This window comes from Cyprinus carpio, chromosome A20 (genome assembly GCF_018340385.1).
Source record: "Cyprinus carpio isolate SPL01 chromosome A20, ASM1834038v1, whole genome shotgun sequence".
In the NCBI taxonomy this organism is placed as follows: domain Eukaryota; kingdom Metazoa; phylum Chordata; class Actinopteri; order Cypriniformes; family Cyprinidae; genus Cyprinus; species Cyprinus carpio.
Window position 1 is genome coordinate 4,381,824 of NC_056591.1, and position 21,514 is coordinate 4,403,337.

At 36.3% G+C, this 21,514-nt stretch overlaps 1 protein-coding gene and 1 pseudogene across 1 annotated transcript; both read right to left on the reverse strand.

Annotated features, from left to right (window-relative positions):
* Positions 1-643: 643 nt before the first annotated feature.
* LOC109046971 lies at positions 644-7,446 on the reverse strand (annotated as a pseudogene).
* A 719-nt stretch (positions 7,447-8,165) lies between these two features.
* On the reverse strand, positions 8,166-21,476 carry LOC109046970 (galactocerebrosidase-like). The gene is made up of 10 exons (XM_042777220.1): positions 21,462-21,476; positions 15,045-15,172; positions 14,788-14,944; positions 11,353-11,442; positions 11,167-11,256; positions 10,935-11,079; positions 10,671-10,851; positions 10,366-10,529; positions 8,936-9,012; positions 8,166-8,846 (listed from the first exon to the last, which is right to left on the reverse strand). Exons 1-10 carry the CDS (start codon positions 21,474-21,476, stop codon positions 8,703-8,705), a joined length of 1,191 nt encoding a protein of 396 aa, XP_042633154.1. The 3' UTR covers positions 8,166-8,702.
* Between the last annotated feature and the right edge of the window lie 38 nt (positions 21,477-21,514).

Sequence of the window (21,514 nt, forward strand, 5' to 3'; positions counted from 1 at the left end):
TGAAAGATTTGTATTTAAAGGGGCAGCAAGTTCCTTAAAATCTGTATACTTTGTAATAACATTGTCACGAACATTTCAAAACATTTCTTTATTAAATTACATCGAACAATGTTATTCCTTATAGCGTAGCGAAACCTTAAGATATTTTAATTTTCTTTGTATTATTTATTAATTCATTCATAAGAAATTGGTTTGAAAATTATAACATAAAACTGTATAAAACCATTGAAACATTTAGCCCTGCATACTGTTTCACAAATACTTTTGGCCATACTGCATATAAGCATGCAAAGCCTGCACAGTATTTAGCAGTGCTGGGGAAATTTGTGAGTTTTATAATATTTATTATTTATTTATTTATTTATTTATTTATTCATTCATTCATTTAGGTAGGTAGGTAGGTAGGTAGGTGAAGTAGATTGACCACTTAAAAAGTACTATACAAATTCTATATTTTATGAAGAACTTGGTCAAATTACAGAGCAAAGCTGATCATGTGATCTGGCCCCTTAGGCGGCCCCCAGAGAGGATGTGGTTCTTTATTGTTTACTTGTGAAGCTTTAACTACTGTAGCACCTATTTTCACTTTTATGGTGACAGAAAAAAAAAATGTATATACGTTTAACTACAATAGCAGGGTAAGCTAATCATCTGAGTTGTTCCTGAAGAGGTATTCAGCCTGAAATGGAGTAAAGAGATTATGACACAACGTAAACGCAAATAATTTGTTGTTAAATATAACATGTGATATGAAGTCTATGAGACAGGTGTTACCAGAAAGTCCACAGGGTCACCAGGCTTGACCTTACCGCAGTCCATCAGTCCTTGCATGACTGTAGGCATGACGTATTTCATCAGGTCGTGTCTCATGGGGACAGATCGTGTCTCTAATAGCTCATGCTCCTGCTTCTTCACCTCGACCATGTTCCTGCTCTGAAAATAAACATCCACAAGCTGAACAATGTAGTCGTCACAAGGGTAACAGATTTTGTTTTTGGTTTTATGAGGTCAGATTTATTTATTTTTTTTAAAGAAATTGATCATTTTATTTAGCAAGGATGCATTAGATTTATCAAAATTAACAGAAAAGTATTTTATATTGTATAAAAAAATATATATAATAAATATTTATATACTATATATATATAAATAATATATATAAAAATAAATGTCTAACTAAATTCTAACTTTCTATTCTATATAACAAAGAATCCTGAAAAAATGCATCAGTTTCTCCCTGAATCATAAAAATGCATCACTGTTTCCACAAAAACAGTTCAGCAACACAACTGTTTTCACTGATAACAGCAATACATGTTTTTGAGCAATAAATGATCATATTACAATAATTTCTGAAACATCATATGGCACTGAATACTGGAGTAATGATGCTAAAAATTAAACACATTTTTAAAATATATAAAAATAGAAAATATATATTTTTAATTGTAATAATATTCCACAATATTAATTTTAATATTTACTGTTTTTAATTAATTAAATAAAGCCAATGTGAGCATAAGTGACTTTGTTCAAAAAAATCTTACTGAATCCAAATCTTTAAACAATGGTAAATATGATGTACACATTTGAATCTACATATAGCCACCAAATATTGTATTTCACAACCAATGTATAAATATTACAGTTGAATTCCCCTGGGAGAACTTCACTTTGCTATTATATCTGTGGTTCTCCTGTAATGTTAGGGTGAGGGCAAGAGATTGAGGTTTTGTTTCAACATTAGGCTAAATTTACCCATTCCTCCAAAAGAGCAGTCATTTCATCATTCTCCACTCTCTTCCTGAGTTCCTTCTCAACTTCCTCCTGTTTCAGCTGCTGGTGCCGTTCGTCTTCTTTCCTCTTCCTTTCTTCCTCCAATTCCTCTGGACTCGGACCGTAGTTCTTCGGCCGCCCCACTGTCTTAATGATCTTCTCCACTGTGTCCACATTCTCACAGTCTGAAAAGGACAACATGAAAATACCATTCTCAATACCATTCACAATCAGCTCAATTCATTTAACAATTTGATACAGTACTATTTTCTTATGTGAGAACAAAAGGAAGTGTTATAGTTTGGGTTCTAACCGTTGTGTTCAGGGTGGATTTCCAGGTAATCGAAATAGTCAAGCACAGACTCGTCTTCTGCCAAAGTCTCCCTGAATTGTGCAAGACTCTCTGTAAACTCATCTTGAGTGTAATGCATCTCTTCTCCCACATTCTGTGGAAGACTCTGAACACGCTCTTTCAGAAACTCATCAGTGGCATCCAGTGAGAAGATGAACTCTGTGGTTGTTAACATGTAACAGCATTCACCAACCCAACTTTACTTTCATAATGTACACTACCATTCAAAAGCTTGGGATAAGACTGTTTAATGTTTCTGAAAAAAGTATTTTATGCTAACAGAAAGGTGCATTTATTTTCATAATAATAAAGTAAAAACAGGATGATGAAATGTCATTTATTCCTATGATTTCCAATGTTGAACAAAGCATGTTGTTCTTTAGAGTTTTAAGCTGTGCTTCAGCACCAATGAGCATTTCCTTGTTCTCGCTTGTCTTCTCATTTCCCTCAAGCAATTCCTCCTGAAATGTATATTTAAGAGACAGCTTCGTATACAGTGGGAACAAAGGGTTTGTGCTAGTGAAAATGCTTCTTTTTTCCAAAAAATAAAAAAGTTTGACATCTTTCAAAACCCTACAACTGTTTGTTTATTGCCAGGATTTTGTGTACAATATTTTTAATGTGATCTTAGATCTCTGGACCCCACCATACATCTCATTCCTTTAAATATTGCAAAGAAATCTCCTACGCTCACCAAGGCTGCATTTATTTGATCTATAATACAATAAAACAGTAATATTGAGAAATATTATTACAATTTATAATAACTATTTTCTATTTTGATATTTTAAAATGTAATTTATTTATGTGATGGCAAAGCTGAATTTTCAGCATCATTACTCCAGTCTCCAGTGTCACTTGATGCTTCAGAAATCATTTTAATATGCTGATTTAGTGCTCAAGAAATACTTATTATTATTATCAGTAAAATTCAGTTGAAATCAGAAACCGGTCCTTATGAATTGAACAGCTGTGTTTATTTTTTGTATATTATTGTGGAAACGTTTCATGAATAGTAAATCATTGCAAATGTCCCTACTGTCACTTTTGATTTTACTGTATGCATACTTGCTGACCCCAGTTTTGAACAGTAGTGCAGAAGTTATGCACTGTAGATCTCACTCATCAGTCTTCTGACTTTCTCCTTGATGGTTTTATTGACATTAATATGATGAAGTTTGTATTGTCTGCACAACTTTACTGCAGCTGAGCTTTTGCCAACAGCAGGGGGCCCAAGAAGACAGATTTTTATTGGCTGAAGGAAATTAAATGCAATATAGAAGCATGTAAGCATGTTTTGTAAAACTATGTTCTTTAGACATGTCTTTATTAAAACTTACTAACAGTTGTCTTGTCTGTTTGTATTCCTCCAGCACTTGAGATATGTTATCAACTATCCCAGATTCACATTCCCAGTGGAGGTTCAATGTCCTTCAAGAAAACAGACTCAGTCCGAAGATTGACACCGAGGTAAAGCAGGTCAGTTTCCTGTTTAAATACACAACAATCTGATATATTACCTTCATCTATTATTTTATCACATGGCAAAAATGTGTGTTTAGCTAAAACAGCCTACTGTAATTGCCTTTGTGCCATAGGCATCCTCCTTTGGGACGTTTTCTATTTTTCCAGACCCTAGGGTAGAGGCAATAGCCAAAGGAATGGCTGCATGTTCACTAATGATTTTCAGTGCCATTTTCTCATTGCAAATCTAAACTTAAGTGTGAGCATTGCATTCAGTAACGGAATGCAATAAATCACACAGATATAAAGAGGATGTGTGGGATGATATATTACTTTCACAATGTCTTCAAAAGTGTTCTTTGAATCATCCACAGCGATGAAATTGTGTGTTTTTGGTTTATGATCAATGAAGTTTTGTACCACTCTAAAAATGACAAATGATTACAAAAAAAGGGATGAAAAATGAGAAGGAAAAAAACAAACACCGATCAATCAACATCTGAAAAAAATGTCATAACTGCAGTTTTTCAAATCTTGCAAGGTCGTGGATGTGAATGGCAGTAATGATATTTGTCCCGGGCCCAGAAACAGGAATACTGTTAAGCTCTCCGAGCCAAGCTGTCTAGAGGAAAATGAAGAAGTTTTAAAAGTGTGAAGTGAAAAGGTAAAGTTATGTAAACTTTAAACCGTTGCTTCTGGCCAAAATACATACAATTAAATAAATAAATTCCCAAATCCATAATAATGCTTCCTTCTGTAAAATAGTCCATCCCCATCAAAATTTACATTTATAGTTGTTTAGAATTATTTTGGGACTGTTTTTAATCATAAGTGGTCAATTTAAGAACCCCCACCCCCCCCCTCCAACTTCAACTTTTTCACTGAAGAAAGCAATATTATGGATAGAGTGATTGGTATTAGTTTGAAAGCTTCTTAATTGTGGATTTGACTTTATTTGAAATCAGCTTTTCACTTCACAACACACTAATTGATGGACTGGAGCGGTGTGGATTTCTTGTGGATTATTGTGACGTCTTTATCAGCTGTTTGACCTCTCATTCTGACGGCACCCATTCACTGCATAGGATCCACTGGTGAGCAAGTGATTTAATACATTTCTGTGCTGGTGAAGAAACAACTCATCCACATACTGGATCAACTGAGGGCGAGTGAGTTTTCAGCAAATTCCTTTCAATTTTATTTTCAACAATTATGCTGCTCTCGTATATAGTATTACAGTACTTTAAAGAAGAAGTGGAAGATGTTTTTGCCCATGCCATACTGCAGTCCTGATGTTACAACATAAGTAGCCAGCTTTGACTTTTTCTGAAAGAAAAACAAGTTTCATATGTTAAGGTATACTAAGTTTGTTTCATATAATAGCAATGTTTTCTGATTCTGGACTGATCATTACAGTCTTCCCCAGTTTAAGAACTAGTTTCTTAGTTTGGATGTGGTCTTCTTCTTTTGTAGTCATCTTCAGTCAAGGGGATGTCAGGATCATCCTTAAGATAAAATCAGAAGAGCATGATGTCTGTCTATTTATGGTCACTGTAATATGTGTAACATATTTTGCATTCCGTTTGAAAATAGCAGCTTAATGATTTAAGCGATGAGCTGAACAATAGAATATAGATAACATATCAAATGTTGAAAGTGAGACATTTTGAAATGTCATGCCAAATATTGGCTCATTTTTGATTTCATGAGAGTTACATGGTCCAAAAAAGTTGGGACAGGTAGCAATAAGAGGCCGGAAAAGTTAAATGTACATATAAGGAACAGCTGGAGGACCAATTTGCAACTTATTAGGTCAATTGTCAACATGATTGGGTATAAAAAGAGCCTCTCAGAGTGGCAGTGTCTCTCAGAAGTCAAGATGGGCAGAGGATCACCAATTCCCCCAATGCTGCGGTGAAAAATAGTGGAGCAATATCTGAAAGTGAAAGTGAAAGTGAAAGTGACGTGACATTCAGCCAAGTATGGTGACCCATACTCAGAATTCGTGCTCTGCATTTAACCCATCCGAAGTGCACACACACACAGCAGTGAGCACACACACACACTGTGAACCAGTGGGCAGCCATTTTATGCTGCGGCACCCGGGGAGCAGTTGGGGGTTCGATGCCTTGCTCAAGGGCACCTCACTCCCCCCACCCACAATTCCTGCCGGCCCGAGACTCGAACTCACAACCCTTTGATTGGGGAGCTCTCTAACCTAATCTTTTTTTTTTTTTTTAAAGGAGTTTCCGAGAGAAAAATTTAAAAAAGAGTTTGAAGTTATCATCATCTACAGTGCATAATATCATCCAAAGATTCAGAGAATCTGGAACAATCTCTGTGCGTAAGGGTCAAGGCCGGAAAACCATACTGGAAGCCCGTGATCTTCGGGCCCTTAAACGGCACTGCATCACATACAGGAATGCTACTGTAATGGAAATCACAACATGGGTTCAGGAATACTTCCAGAAAACACTGTCGGTGAACACAATCCACCGTGCCATTCGCCATTGCCGAAAACTCTATAGGTCAAAAAAGAAGCCATATCTAAACATGATCCAGAAGTGCAGGTGTTTTCTCTGGGTCAAGGCTCATTTAAAATGGACTGTGGCAAAGTGGAAAACTGTTCTGTGGTCAGACGAATCAAAATTTGAAGTTCTTTTTGGAAAACTGGGACGCCATGTCATCCGGACTAAAGAGGACAAGGACAACCCAAGTTGTTATCAGCGCTCAGTTCAGAAGCCTGCATCTCTGATGGTATGGGGTTGAATGAGTGCGTGTGGCATGGGCAGCTTACACATCTGGAAAGGCACCATCAATAATGAAAGGTATATTTTAAGTTCTAGAACAACATATGCTCCCATCCAGACGTCGTCTCTTTCAGGGAAGACCTTGCATTTTCCAACATGACAATGCCAGACAACATACTGCATCAATTACAACATCATGGCTGCGTAAAAGAAGGATCCGAGTACTGAAATGGCCAGCCTGCAGTCCAGATCTTTCACCCATAGAAAACATTTGGCGCATCATAAAGAGGAAGATGCGACAAAGAAGATCTAAGACAGTAGAGCAACTAGAAGCCTGTATTAGACAAGAATGGGACAATATTCCTATTCCTAAACTTGAGCAACTTGTCTCCTCAGTCCCCAGACATTTGCAGACTGTTATAAAAAGAAGAAGGGATGCCACACAGTGGTAAACATGGCCTTGTCCCAACTTTTTTGAGATGTGTTGATGCCATGAAATTTAAAATCAACTTATTTTTCCCTTAAAATAATAGATTTTCTCAGTTTAAACATTTGATATGTCGTCTATGTTGTATTCTGAATAAAATATTGAAATTTGAAACTTCCACATCATTGCATTCTGTTTTTATTCACAAGTTGTACAATGTCCCAACTTTTTTGGAATCGGGTTTGTATATTAAAAAGTGTTACTGACCTTATTGACACACAGTAATGGTCTGCAGGATTCAATGCTATAATTTCCTGTTTATTGATTTTATTTTCTGCATGGTTGCACAACATGACTTTGATTCGGTGGACAAAAGTGTTTCAAATAGGCCTATTAATAATGTTTTGTTAAACTGATTCATTGTTTATTTCTTCTTCTTTTTTTTCTATGTAATAAATCAATAATTCAACCATTAAACACATACACAAATACCAACCTAGCCTTCATTCTTTTAATGATTTTTTTTCATTAAGGAAAGTATCACCTTGATATGTTTTACTGTATTTATGCTTCCAAAAATACCAAAGTGATTTTTAACATGAATTTTAATTCAGAAATTAAAAACATGCCAATCATAGAGAAGGTGCATTGTATGCATGAATTGCCTTTTTAGTCATTTTTGTATAAATTATTAGATTCAGACATAAATGTCAGCTACCCACACACACGCTACAAAAGAAATGATGAATGATAAACTAACCCAATATTCCTCCAGTGCAAAACTTTTTTTTTTTTTTTGTTTCTTTATTAGGAACTGTTCCCACTATCTGAAAACATGTGTCTCCTGATGACAGCTCGTGTTTGGCCTCCTCCTCTTCATCATTAAGTGACTTTCCGACGACACATGAGGACAAGAACTAAACACAGCAACATTAACCCACACCGCTTATGATGTTATTATAATTTATATAACTGACAGCAGACTCTTTTACCTGGGCGATATATTTGGACGAATATGAGTCTATGTTGTTGAGAAAGACGCTGAGGTTCAGAGGGACAAACTTACTACTCTTTTTTTTTTTTTTTTTTTACATCTAGTGATCCATTAATAAAGATCCAAGTTTAATTTCTGTGTTTGGTTCCATATTTAGCATGTTTTCACTCTGATTCTCTTTGAACTGAATATTTTAATAATTTTACAAACAATCCAGAAAACCTAAATATTGTTATAAGTCTGAATATAGGCCAATATTAGAGCTGTTAAATACATCTTTCTTCTACGGTCCACTTTAATTTGGCAAGATTTCCATTTTATATTTTTAATATCAATATTCTTTTATTTACATAAACTTAACTTTAAAAATAGTTCAATCATGCCTGAAACATTTACAACTCATAAATAATAACAGCCAGGAAAATGACCCAAAAAAGACATGCTTGGTATGTTTCATGTCAATAACTTGTTTTTCATCTAAAATGTTTATCAAATGTAAAACAGGGTTAAGTGTATAAATTTTGTCTGATGCCATAAACATTTAGTATAAGTGTAATAAATAGATTTATTACACTTCACACACAGGTGAAGTCAGCAGTGCTTGGCATGGTAAACGCTCATTATAAGAATTTTTTATCACATTTTAAGTTATTAGTTCTGTTTATTATTACAAGAATTCATAGACAACCATCAAATATGTCCAAACTGGTAGTGTAAGTCTTTCATACACTACTCTGACAAACAGCCCAGTAATTGGCATAAAATGTCCCTTTTTGAAGAAGATAAACACTTCACATTCCTCATTTATAACCTTCAAAGAGAAAATCAATCTGTAAAAATCAACAAATGAAATAAGACCTTCATCAGAGTATGTTATCTCTGTAAAAAGCAGCGAAAGTGTGTAATGATCATGTAAACACGACTGATGTGACGCATAAATTATTCTGCATTCACTTCAAAATGATCAAACTGTGCATATTCAAAAGAGAGAGTTCCTAGCGCAGCCCAGCCATTCTTGGGCTCGAGAACAACAGCGTTCTTCCACAGCGGATAGCCATTCAGCATCCCCGTGGCCAAATATCCCTGTGAACCAAAAGATGCACATTTAAGAACAAAGACATAATGAACAGATTAAAGGCTACCATTTAATGTACAGTACATGCAGATGTTACCTTGACACTAAGGGTTAAGGTATACCATACACCTTCCCTTGTTCCTGACAGCCCTTCAGCAAGAACTCTTTGTCCACCTTTAATGTGAAAAACAAAGATTAGTTAAAACACAATAAAAAATAATTAACTCGGGTATATAACAAAATTAAGATTGGAATCTGATGAAAAGGAATTTCATATAAGCACCATAATCCCCAGAGCACACCATTTACATGGTCCAACGGCAATACCAATTTAATAGCTGGCGAGTTTCAAACCACCAAAAAAACTTCATCGTGGCCAGACTTAATTCGAAATGACATCACACCCATTCATTCTTCATTTTTGCTTGAAGTACATCGGGGGCTTTATGTTTACAGTGCTTTTGGGAAACCCAGCCCTGGTCAGTCAGTTCAAAGTTGTTATCAGAAACTTACGCACAGTTTGGGCAGAAGGAATTCAGATTCCCCCAAATCAGTGTGCCAGATTTCTTCCTTCTTCAAGGAGATCAATGGGCTGCCATAGACTCCCTCCCTAGCCCTTGACATAGACTAGCTGTGCACAGCTGCAATGTGCAAGGCTTATGCATAAGATTGTCCAAAAGGCCATGCATATACAAAGCATCTAATTCTATAACCAGGGTTTAAAATGATCAACTCTCAACCCTCACATACCATAATATAATATAATATATGATAATATAAAAAAAAATATAATTTCAAATACCACTATCAGAGCCCTTTCTCTAAGAGGAGCCTTCAACATTAGCAAAACAAAGGGCAAAGTAAATTTCCAGTAAATTACATTAACATTGAATTTGGGACAAATATACGTACAGTACATACTGACTTCAAACTATAGGCTGGAAGATGTATTGTGCATTTTCCAATAAGGCGTTGTCTTTCTGTGAATAGAATCTATGCTTCATATAAAATATGTGACCCTGGAGCACAAAACCAATCTTAAGTCACTGGGGTATATTTTAAGCAATAGCCAAAAAAAACATTGTATGGGTCAAAATTATCGTTTTTTCTTTAATGCCAAAAATCATTAGGATATTAAGTAAAGATCAAGTTCCATGAAGATATTTTATAAATTTCTACTTTTGTAAATTTGTGAATTACTGCCGCATTGAGCTTGAAAGTGCAAGAACAGAATGAGAAATAACACAGCGTTTTGTTTTTTTATTTATTTTTATGGTATCCGCAAACAATGACTGATTATTGCAAAACTGAAAGCCATTCAATGGTTCAGAATCATGCATAATAATAAATATATTTAAATATAAGCTGTGATTTTGAGCTAGTAGAGTTTCAGCTAGTAGAAGTTCTGAATGGCCAGTCACTTAAGAAAAATTACTAGCCAAATTGCCTGGTGAAAAATTGTGAAAAATTTAATGTTTATGACCAAATTTGACTGTTTTCAAAGAAATGGAAATATAAAATGGTTACCTATATCATTGGTCACTTTATAGGTCCCATTTGCATAAATCCAATAAAAGACACCCTTTGCTTTTCTGACGGATCCTCCACCTTGATCAACCCTGGCCGCCACGAACACGCCCCCAGTGATGGGAGTTTCAATGAGGACGTCACAGGACACATTGAGGTCTGCCCTAGTAGTGAATTTTGGTTACATTATTAATTGTGATTACTATAATATAATACTGCAGTATTGATTAAAACATCTCTGCAAAATGAATGTTCTCCCATATATTGCTGGCTCAGCAAATGATCAGTACCGAGGACAAACATACCAGCTGTAGTCCCCTATAATGCTGATGGTCTGGTCGGCATCTCTAACCCAGGTGACCGGTCGTTCAGGGACCACCTGCCGCAAGGTAAAGGCATGCGGGCCATTATCTGTGCTATTTCTGAAGTACTCAAACACACCGGTTTGATCAGCAAAATACGGGGCCTCCGAGAATGGAGGGTTATCTAAGAATGAAAAGGAATGTTTTCATGAACATCAGTTGAGTCAATGCTTCCAGTAGTTTCCTGTTGACACTAATATCCACTACCGACAGTGAAGTCATCAGAGTAATTCTTTGGAAATCGGCGGGATTTGGGGGGCTCCGGGTAGGAGCCTCTTTGTCCAGTTTTGACTGTTGTGATTGTGTAAACCTCATCAACATCTAGTTTTAAGGTGAAGGAACCATTATAGACCTGTGTGGAAACAGGAAGGTTGCCTATTTATTCTACAGTAAAAATATGAAAAGATATGAAATATGGAGTGAACTGATTGAAATATACATTAACAGGACTGCTCCGCTGAAACAGTGTATCTTTTTTGGTCTCAAAATCCAATTTTGAATACCACACTTGAAGGTCAGTGAGATGTGCCTAAAATAAGATAAAAGCACAAGCAACGCAACATTAAGCCTTAAGGTTCAGAAATTAATGGATAGAAATATCAAGAACAGACAGAACTGTACTTACAAAATAACCTATGAGCTGAAATGTGGCATTCTGAGGGGAGACGTCAAAGTGCGGTAGAGGAGGTCGAATGCACTGAGAGTGATTGTGTGTCTATAAAAAGAGAAAGGGAGGAGTCTTCATAGTGTGCATAGAGATCAAAATAAATGATTCACTAAAACTTGTGACTTTCACAAGACATAACAAAATAGCCAGCCACCCACCATGGTTTCAATAATAATTGTGAGGTTCCCTTTACTGTCTGTTAAAGCCACGTAACTTCCTCCATGGGTGAGATTCCCTACAGTCTGCAGATAAAACCAGCCTGGCTGTGTAAACTGAGTAGTGTGTGCTACAGGAAAAAGAAATACAATTTATCAACACTTACTGTATAAAATAAGTGACATTCACTCACTGGCTACAACGACCACTTTCATTCCAACATGCTTGCTGTATGCATGTATGTATGGTTGAGATTCCATTTACCATATTTGATGTGCTCAATGTATTTGCAGTGATCAATCATTATACATGAATACAAACGTAAATTAAATGTATTCATTATATAAAACAAAAGTTTTAATTAAACAGCTCAATTCATACTTGTACAATGTCTTTCTGAACTTTTTGAAGCTTTTTGAAGTGGTTTTGTTGAAACGGACTTTCAATGAAGGGACAGAAATCTCAAGATTTCTTGTTTCAAGAAGGACATCTTCATTTGTGTTTTAAAGACGAACACAGTCAGTGTTTGGAATGATATGAGGGTGAGTAAACGGCGAAGAATTTTCATTTTTGGTTGATTTACTCACCCTCAAGCCATTCTTTATATATACACAGGTGCTGGTCATATAATTAGAATATTATCAAAAAGTTGATTTATTTCACTAATTCCATTCAAAAAGTGAAACTTGTATATTATATTCATTCATTACACACAGACTGATATATTTCAAATGTTTATTTAGTTTAATTTTGATGATTATAAGTGACAACTAAGGAAATTCAGTATCTCAGAAAATAAGAATATTACTTAAGACCAATACAAAGAAAGGATTTTTAGAAATCTTGGCCAACTGAAAAGTATGAACATGAAAAGTATCAGCATGTACAGCACTCAATACTTAGTTGGGGTTCCTTTTGCCTGAATTACTGCAGCAATGCGGTGTGGCATGGACTCAATCAGTCTGTGGCACTGCTCAGGTGTTATGAGAGCCCAGGTTGCTCTAATAGTGGCTTTCAGCTCTTCTGCATTCTTGGGTCTGGCATATCGCATCTTCCTCTTCACAATACCCCACAGATTTTCAGGCGAGTTTGCTGGCCAATTAAGAACAGGGATACCATGATCCTTAAACCAGGTGCTGGTAGCTTTGGCACTGTGTCCAGGTGCCAAGTCCTGTTGGAAAATGAAATCTGCATCTCCATAAAGTTGGTCAGCAGCAGGAAGCATGAAGTGCTCTAAAGCTTCCTGGTATACGGCTGCGTTGACCTTGGACCTCAGAAAACAAAGTGGACCAACACCAGCAGATGACATGGCACCCCAAACCATCACTGACTGTGGAAACTTTACACTGGACCTCAAGCAATGTGGATTGTGTGCCTTTCCTCTCTTCCTCCAGACTCTGGGAACCTGATTTCCAAAGGAAAGGCAAAATTTACTTTCATCACAGAACATAACTTTGGACCACTCAGCAGCAGTCCAGTCCTTTTTGAAGCAAGACGCTTCCGACGCTGTCTGTTGTTCAAGAGTGGCTTGACACAAGGAATGAGACAGTTGAAACCCATGTCTTGCATACGTCTATACGTAGTGGTTCTTGAAGCACTGACTCCAGCTGCAGTCCACTCTTTGTGAATCTCCCCCACATTTTTTAAAGTGTTTTGTTTCACAATCCTCTCCAGGGTGCGGTTATCCCTATTGCTTGTACATCTTTTCCTTCCCTTCGCATCTCTATTAATGTGCTTGGACACAGAGCTCTGTGAACAGCCAGCCTCTTTTGCAATGACCTTTTGTGTCTTGCCCTCCTTGTGCAAGGTGTCAATGGTCGTCTTTTGGACAACTGTCAAGTCAGCAGTCTTCCTCATGATTGTGTAGCCTACAGAACTAGACTGAGAGACCATTTAAAGGCCTTGTCAGGTGTTTTGAGTTAATTAGCTGATTAGAGTGTGGCACCAGGTGTCTTCAATATTGAACCTTTTCACAATATTCTAATTTTCTGAGATACTGAATTTGGGATTTCCTTAGTTGTCAGTTATAAATATCAAAATTAAAAGAAATAAACATTTGAAATATATCAGTCTGTGTGTAATGAATAAATATAATATACAAGTTTAACTTTTTTGAATGCAATTAGTGAAATAAATCAACTTTTTGATGATATTTCTAATTATATGACCAGCACCTGTATATAAATGTCCTGTCTCTTCCAAGTTTTATAATGGCAGTGAATAGGGTTCGAGATTTTAAAAGCCCAAAAAAAAGTGCATCCATCCATCCATCATAAAAGTGCTCCCCATAGCTCTGGGGGTGAATAAAGGCCCTCTGAAGCGAAGCCATGCATTTGTGTAAGAAAAATATCCATATTTAAAACATATGACGTAGGACATAGGTGTAGTGTAAGCTCAGGAGAGAGCAAAACAAAACACCAGTCATAAATTAGAAGTACAAAACAAGGATTCGTAAAGAAAAAAATGTCTGAGGATTTCGATATAAGCCAAGAGGAGACTGATTTTTCTTTGCTGTGAACAAAACTTGGTTCTCGCAAGACTAGCATATTCTCACCAGAGCTTAGGCTACACCTCCATCATCCAGTGGACAGTCATATACACCTAGGGTGACTTGAGGGTGAGTAAATCATGCGGTTATTTTAATTTTTGGGTGAACTATCCTTTTAAGGAAATTAATAAAAGACTATTTAATTCAACTGAATATATATATATATCAGTCGTGGTATATATATATATATATATATATATATATATATATATATATATATATATATATATATATATATATATAATGTTTAAAGTTTTTTAAAAATTTAAATAGTACTTTTTGCCAGGCATTATCTTAACATGATCTGAAAATAGTAGAGCAATTCAGTGAGTGAGTGAGTGAGTTAGTGAAGTAAGTAAGTAAGTAAGGAAGGAAGGAAGGAAGGATGGAAGGAAGGAAGGAAAATCTAAAAAAATAGGAATAGAAACTCAAGAGAGGTTGACCCCCAAAACCGGCCAGACTATTAGTAACATGTTACCAGTCATCCATATTGGAGATTCCACTACATAATGTCCACTCCAGGGTTCCTCAGCAGTCATCAGCCCATCTCTACCAAAAGGCAGATTATCATAGTAACTTGCTATCAAATTCCAGGATATATAAACCTAAACAAAGCAGTCTTACTCTGAGCATATTAGCATTAGGATGTGTTTTGCAGAGAAAGTGAACGGAGTCTGCAAACCACTCACGAGGTCATTCTGCCGTTCACGTAGTTCTGGTTTTAATATACGAGCCCAGCATCCGGCACCAATATCATCATTGAAGGTGCTGTAATCTTCAGAGGACCAGAGCTTCTTCTCTGTTAACAAAGCTTCCTTCACTGTTTGGGTGCCTGGGTAGTGGACACTATAAAGGCTTTAAAATCTTAACTAAAGTTTTCATTTAATAGCTCAGCTAGTTGGTCAGTTATATGGGTGTATAAGGCCAAAGGTAGCAAACTGCTTACCCTATCACCTCAACAGCATCATTCAGACATGGATTCTCCAGCATGGCAGCTGCAATGGACCAGTCGCTGTCTGCAGCAATGATGCTAACATTTGTATAACCAACACAGTCCAAAACATCTCTTAGCACCTAGGTAAATGATAGACAGGTATATTTGGACTGACTAAAATATTGATGATCTTATTGTCAATGTAAATAGACTGTTTGAATCAAAGCCGCGGTCACACTACACTTTGAGCATGCGTATTTTTTGTTCGGACGCTGCAACAGCCACAAACATGACGTCATGCTCTGCAGAGTCTTTTTAAAAAAATTTAATTCAACACATAAACAATAATAATACACCTAAAATGTAAAAACGGACAATCTACTCCACTTTCCTGCAGTGCTGCAGTTTTAGACTTATATTCTTTTAATTCAGATTGGAGGTCATGCTGTGACGTATATCGATCTGCCGTTGGTCACACGGTGTCACGTGATGTGAATTCACAGGCCTGGGCTGCGTTCAGTACTGACAAAAACGGTGAAAATCGTTTTTTAAATAGAAATGGTGGTGCGTTGAACCAAAGTCCTTTTAAGACAAGTCATGTCACTCGGCGGCCATCTTTGAAACGCCTCTCGGGCATGCAAGTGCAACTCCTACCTCTTTGAATGGGGAAACACAAAATTCCACAAAACCTTTCACTAATCCTAAAAAATAAATTTCATAAATGAAATCACCAAAGATAAAATACAACAACTGATTCATATAATGTTGTTACTTTTGCTCAAATAGCATTATTAAAAGCTTTTTTTTTCAGGCTAGATCAGCCAGTGCGCATGCGCAGTCCTAAGCGCACGTCTCAGAGTGTTGACTGTTTCTATAGCAACTGAAACTTCTAACTGCAGCCGCAGTGACGTTCTGACTTTACCGATTAGTGATTGGCTCTTTAATTCAGAAGGAGGTGCTTCCTGCGATTGAGCTGCCATATTGAGCGTTGGATTTTTCCCCATTCAAACCTATACAAGTGACATGTCTTGGGTATTCTATCCACCTTTTTCTTGTCGTAAAAATGTTTTTTTTTTTTTTTGGATTATCGCAAAAAAATAAGCTCTGTATTCAACCATAGTTGTCTATCAAGATAATCTTCAAAAGATAATATAACTTTGATGAATTTTAAAGACTAAATAAAAGTGCCAGGACTTAAAAGCTAAACTTAGGCTATAAACGAACTACAGCATAACGTTCGCTCGCCTTCGGCTTCACCACTATTATGCTCCCCACAACTTTTTCAAACTTATTTTTAACGTGTTCAGTGAAAAGGATTTACTCTATATGAATTTTAATCCATGCTACATGAACCTTTTCATATAAACTGGAATAAATACAAAACTAGAGCCAAACTAAAACTAAAATGACAGAGTAGTATAGTGAATAAATGAAATGATCATAACTAAAGAACATACTAAAGCACGTATTTCTTTACATTTCGAAATAAGGTGCATTAGAAGTCAATAAATCCTTGATTAATATGAATATTTTAATTAACACGTGTCTTCACGAACTATTCAATAAAATTCTAGTGCATCTAATCTAATCTAAGTAATCTATTTAGTAACAGCAGAGTGAGCGAGTTTTTGATATGGTAAGATTAAACTTATGTTTAGTGAATAAAGTACCACATTTCAGCTTTGTTAGGGTGGGTAAGTTACACAAAATGTTATTTTTTCCTTGCTTCTAGAAAATCCTCAATCTACATGCTCTGTAACAGCTTCATTTGGCAGTAAACATTTAAATTTAACGTGGCTTTAAGTATTATGCATTGTTAAAGTTTCACTAAATGCCATTAAATGTGGTGGTTTACATGGAATAATCTTAATATGAGTTCACCTTACGAACCCCAGTCTCAGCATCAGTAGGAAAAAGCGATTAAAACGAGCATCTTCCATCTGAAGACTTGTGTTGCATTTCGGGGCAAAACAAAACACACATTGTCGATTGTTGTCGACCAACAATATAAAATGAGGGAAACTATTAATTGGTTATTCTACAATTAATTGTATTACAAATTATACTAGGACTGGAAAACACTGTAAATTGATAAACTGTTCGGCGTGATGATGTTTAATGTCTCCGCCAGCGCCTGTAGTCCCATTTGTTTTATGTCGTAGAATAAAACGTGAAAGTATCTTGAGCCTGTGTGAACCACAGACCTTATTTTAGGGATTTAACAAAAATCCCATTCAAAAAACCCATCGACTCTGGGATGAAGAGTGACATCATAGTTCCACCAAAAACACACTTCCACCACTCTACCCACATACAGACATAATCATCCCAACACATAGTTGTCTTTGGTTGAACACCCTGTTCGGATGCACAAGAGTTGCAACTATGGCAGCTGACAAGGCCATTCTTTGTGTTCTTTTTAAAGAATTTTCGGAGCCTGATTAAATAGGTATAAATACGTGTTTAATACTGCAAAATACGCTCGATGTTACAGTCACTGCCATCCAGAATAAAAGAGAACATCCCAATCCAGTGAAGGGATTTGTGGAAACTGTGGTTCCTTATTATTGTGATCCTAAATTTGCCTCAGCCATGTCATCAGTTGCTCTTGAGCGAAATCTCCTCCCATCCGTTGTCTGATTGGCATTTCGCAAGGATTCCTGGGTTGTTAAAGTGTGCGAAGCCTGCATCTATGCGGGCTTCGCGAAGACCGCTTCAAGGGTACAAAGGGGGCGCTGCTGAGCACACTTCAGAGTGTTAAAATGCTGAATGGGATGGTCTACGGACTCGTAGACTTGGCAAACATGCACAATTTAAGTCCATGAGACCAAAAGTCCACATGAAGTGCGCCATTTGGGACAGGGCCCATGTGTACATCTGATGGACATTTCGGACCCTACCATATCCCAGAATCACTTGCGCGCAGATGACTACAGTGTTTCTATTCAAAGAACAAGGCAGGTGAGAGTTCTGTGGGGAAATTTACATTGAAATGTAAGTATTGTGTTTTCATTTACTAAAAACTTAGCAAAAGTGTTAAAAGCCAGGGGGGTTTTTAACACAAAGCCCACAAAACAATAAGACAATCACTATAAAAGGCATAGTCTTTCTCTTTGGTGTGTTTTTTTGTGGTGCTGTCATTCAAGATATGTCTCCAAATGTTTTAACCAAAATTTAGCACTTCAGTATTATGTGTGCATATGCTGTGTAGTATTTTCTAAACTTGTCTTTATATTTTTCATAAGTGTTTTCATTTTCTCTTGTTTTAGTATTATTCAGGAGAAAATGAGCCTGCAGGGGAAAGACTTAAAAAATAAAAAAAGGTAATAGACACATTTTTGCTGAAATTCATTGTGCTGTTGTTGTTAACAGGCATGGTTTATTTGCTCTGCTTTAGGATTGCAAGTGTCCTGGGACAGGTGAGGAAGTGAGTGGAAGCTGGTGGAGCTGCTCAGGGAGGACAGCAAAATCCAGAAAGAGACAGAGGAGAGAAGCCCAGTTTTGAGCCCAGCCCTGCCTCCATGTGTTCTGGGGTCTTCAGGATGTGAATCTCTTCTCGACACGGAGGATAATGCGGTGACAGTGGAACAAGGCATATGTCAAACACTCTGGAGACCACTCTGTTATGATGTACCACTAGCAGACAGAAGAGAAACATACAAATGTTGAAAGTAGCTGCGCACAAAGAAGAAATAAATAGGGAAAAATGGGACAACCTTGTCTCACTCCTCTGGATAAACTAAACCTTTGTGATGTGCCATTCTTTAATTTAATCGAAGCACTTCCATTATTGTAAAGGGTTTTAATTACTCTGCAAAACATATCCCCAAAACCAAATTTATCTAATGAATTAATTGTAAATTGGTGCTCTAAAGAATCGAAAGCCTATATTTATTAGTCAATTAGCAGATGACAGCACCTTATTTTTAAGAGATGCTTCCCAAATTAATTATATAAAACTGTTCTCTGAAGCTTCGGGTCTTATTCTAAACATAAGCAAATGTGAATTAATGTCTATTAAAAACTGTACAGCACCCATCATTTATAATATTCCAGTTAAATCTGAAATTACATATTTAGGTATTGTGATAACTAAAAATCAAAATAAAAGATGTACCTTGAATTTTGACCCGGTTAAAATAAAAGCCCAAAGAAGATTCAATGCATGGTTGCAGAGAGACTTGACCTTGAGAGGCAGAATACTGCTTGCTAAGACGGAGGGCATCTCCAGGCTTACATACTCTGCACTCTTTCTATATGTGAACAACAAAATCTGTAAATCAGTTGATAAAATCATGTTTAAGTTTGGAAAAAAACAAAATCCATTATGTTAGGAAGTCTGTATTAATGAACACGTATGAGTATGGTGGGTTGAATTACCTTGATTTCTCTTCTTTGAGCAACACATTCAAAATTAATTGAATTAGACAGTTTTTTTGTAATCCAAACTCAATCTGGAATTTTATCCACAATTACTTCTTTTCCAAATTAGGATGGTCTCCCTTTCCTTTTGATCTGTAATTATAATATTGCTAGAATCCCTTACAATTTATCTAAATTTCATAAACAGGCATTACTTGCATGGTCATTCATCTTAAAGCACAATTTCTCCCCTCGCCGGTACTGTCATTTGGAACAATCAAGACATTTTATATAAAAGAAAATCTTTGTGTTTTAGTAATTGGTTTTTGAGAAAAACATTTTGATTGTTTTCCACTTATTTAAAATCAGAAAGTCTTACTTTAAGTTACGAAGAATTTTTATGTAAATTAAATTTTCCAGTAACTCCCAATGAATTCTCAATTGTCATGGATGCTATTCCTAAAGGAGCTATTATGCTTTAAAGGGACTCTGTTAGATCATCCAGCACTTTATCTATTTCTTTAGACCCGTTTGAAATCCCAGTAGGAAAACTATGCTTTTTGTCACATCCTTCATCACATAACTATAAGATTAGATCACTTTTTCAAAAGGAGCTTGTAACAACTTCATATGTGATGTCTTATTGGAAGAATGTGGTTGATCATATTGATTGGAAAAAAGTATGGACTCTGTCTTCGAAATACATAATAACTAACAAGGTTAGAGAAATCTCATTCAAATTGTTACACAGATTTTACCCCGCTAAAGTCTTTTTGAAAAGGTTTAAATAAGACATAGATACAAGCTGCTCTTTTTGTGGTGACCCTAATGAAACTGATATGCAAATCTTTTGGGATTGTCCTCACACACAGCAATTTTGGATTGAATTCTCTAATGTTATCAATCGCAGTGTGCTCCAGGGGTTCTCTCTGCTTTTTTTAATGATGTACTGTTTGGCTTCTTTAATATACAAAAAGACAAAACTAATGAATATTTTATTATTAACCTATTATTACTTCTTGCAAAATTTCATATTCACCACAGTAAATTCACTCATCAAAAGCCTTTATATATGGTTTTTGAAAAAAGAGGTTCAAACAGTATATCCAAACTATTTTAATCTATTTAATCTTGTTTTTGTTAAAGCTTTCGTTTTGTATTATTTATTTATTGTTACATACGTCTATAAATGGTGCTTTGCATGTAATGTCATTTCTTTCTACGCAATGTTGATATTCTCTGTACTTTTATTTTTGGTACCTTGGCATTAAAAAATAAATAAATAAAAAAAGTAATGAGGATGTTTCGGATTTGCAGATACTTCGGTGTCTTAGATAGGTCCTTCAAAGTATCTTGAAGAGGTGGGTGAGGTGTCCAAGTCGCAACATCTAACTACTGGGGTGCCTCAGGGCTCAGTTCTTGGACCACTTCTCTTCTCTGTCTACATGGCATCATTAGATTTTGTCATTCAGAAACATAGCTTTTCATACCACCTGCTATGCTGATGACACTCAACTCTACCTCTCATTCCATCCTGATGATCTGACGGTAACTGTTCGCATCTCAGCTTGTCTAACAGACATTTCTTTCTGGATGAAGGACCATCACCTTCAACTCAACCTTGCCAAGACAGAACTGCTTGTGGTTCCTGCAAACCCATCGTTTCATCACAATTTCACCATCAAGTTAGGCACATCAACCATAACTCCTTCAAAAACAGCCAGAAAACCTTGGAGTTATGATTGATGATCAGCTGACTTAATCAGACCACATTGCTAAAACTGTCCGGTCCTGCAGATTTGCTTTATTTAACGTCAAGTGAAATGCGTCCTCTCTTATCATTGTTCTTTAAAACATTCATGCAGGGGTAAAAAATAAGACCATTTATTTTAAGAACAAAGAATTATTTAATTTGTATTAGTATTATGCACATTGGTCTCTCTCATTCCTGGGATTAGAACTCTTCCCTCTTCGATTGAAAAACAGCACAAAACGTCACTATACAAATAGCGCCGTGATTGGTCAGTAACGTTAAAAATATCGCACTCTGATTGGCCCTAGTCTCACCTTGAGCCCGCCCATAGAGAAGTGAAGCGTTGTCCACTGAACGTGCTGATTGG

Coding starts and splice junctions, on each gene's coding strand:
- LOC109046970 (XM_042777220.1), bottom strand. Junction 11,443..14,787: donor GTGAACGGCAGAATGACCTC/GTGAGTGGTTTG, acceptor CTCTTTTTATAG/ACACACAATCACTCTCAGTG. Junction 11,080..11,166: donor AGCGGAGCAGTCCTGTTAAT/GTATATTTCAAT, acceptor GTTTCCACACAG/GTCTATAATGGTTCCTTCAC.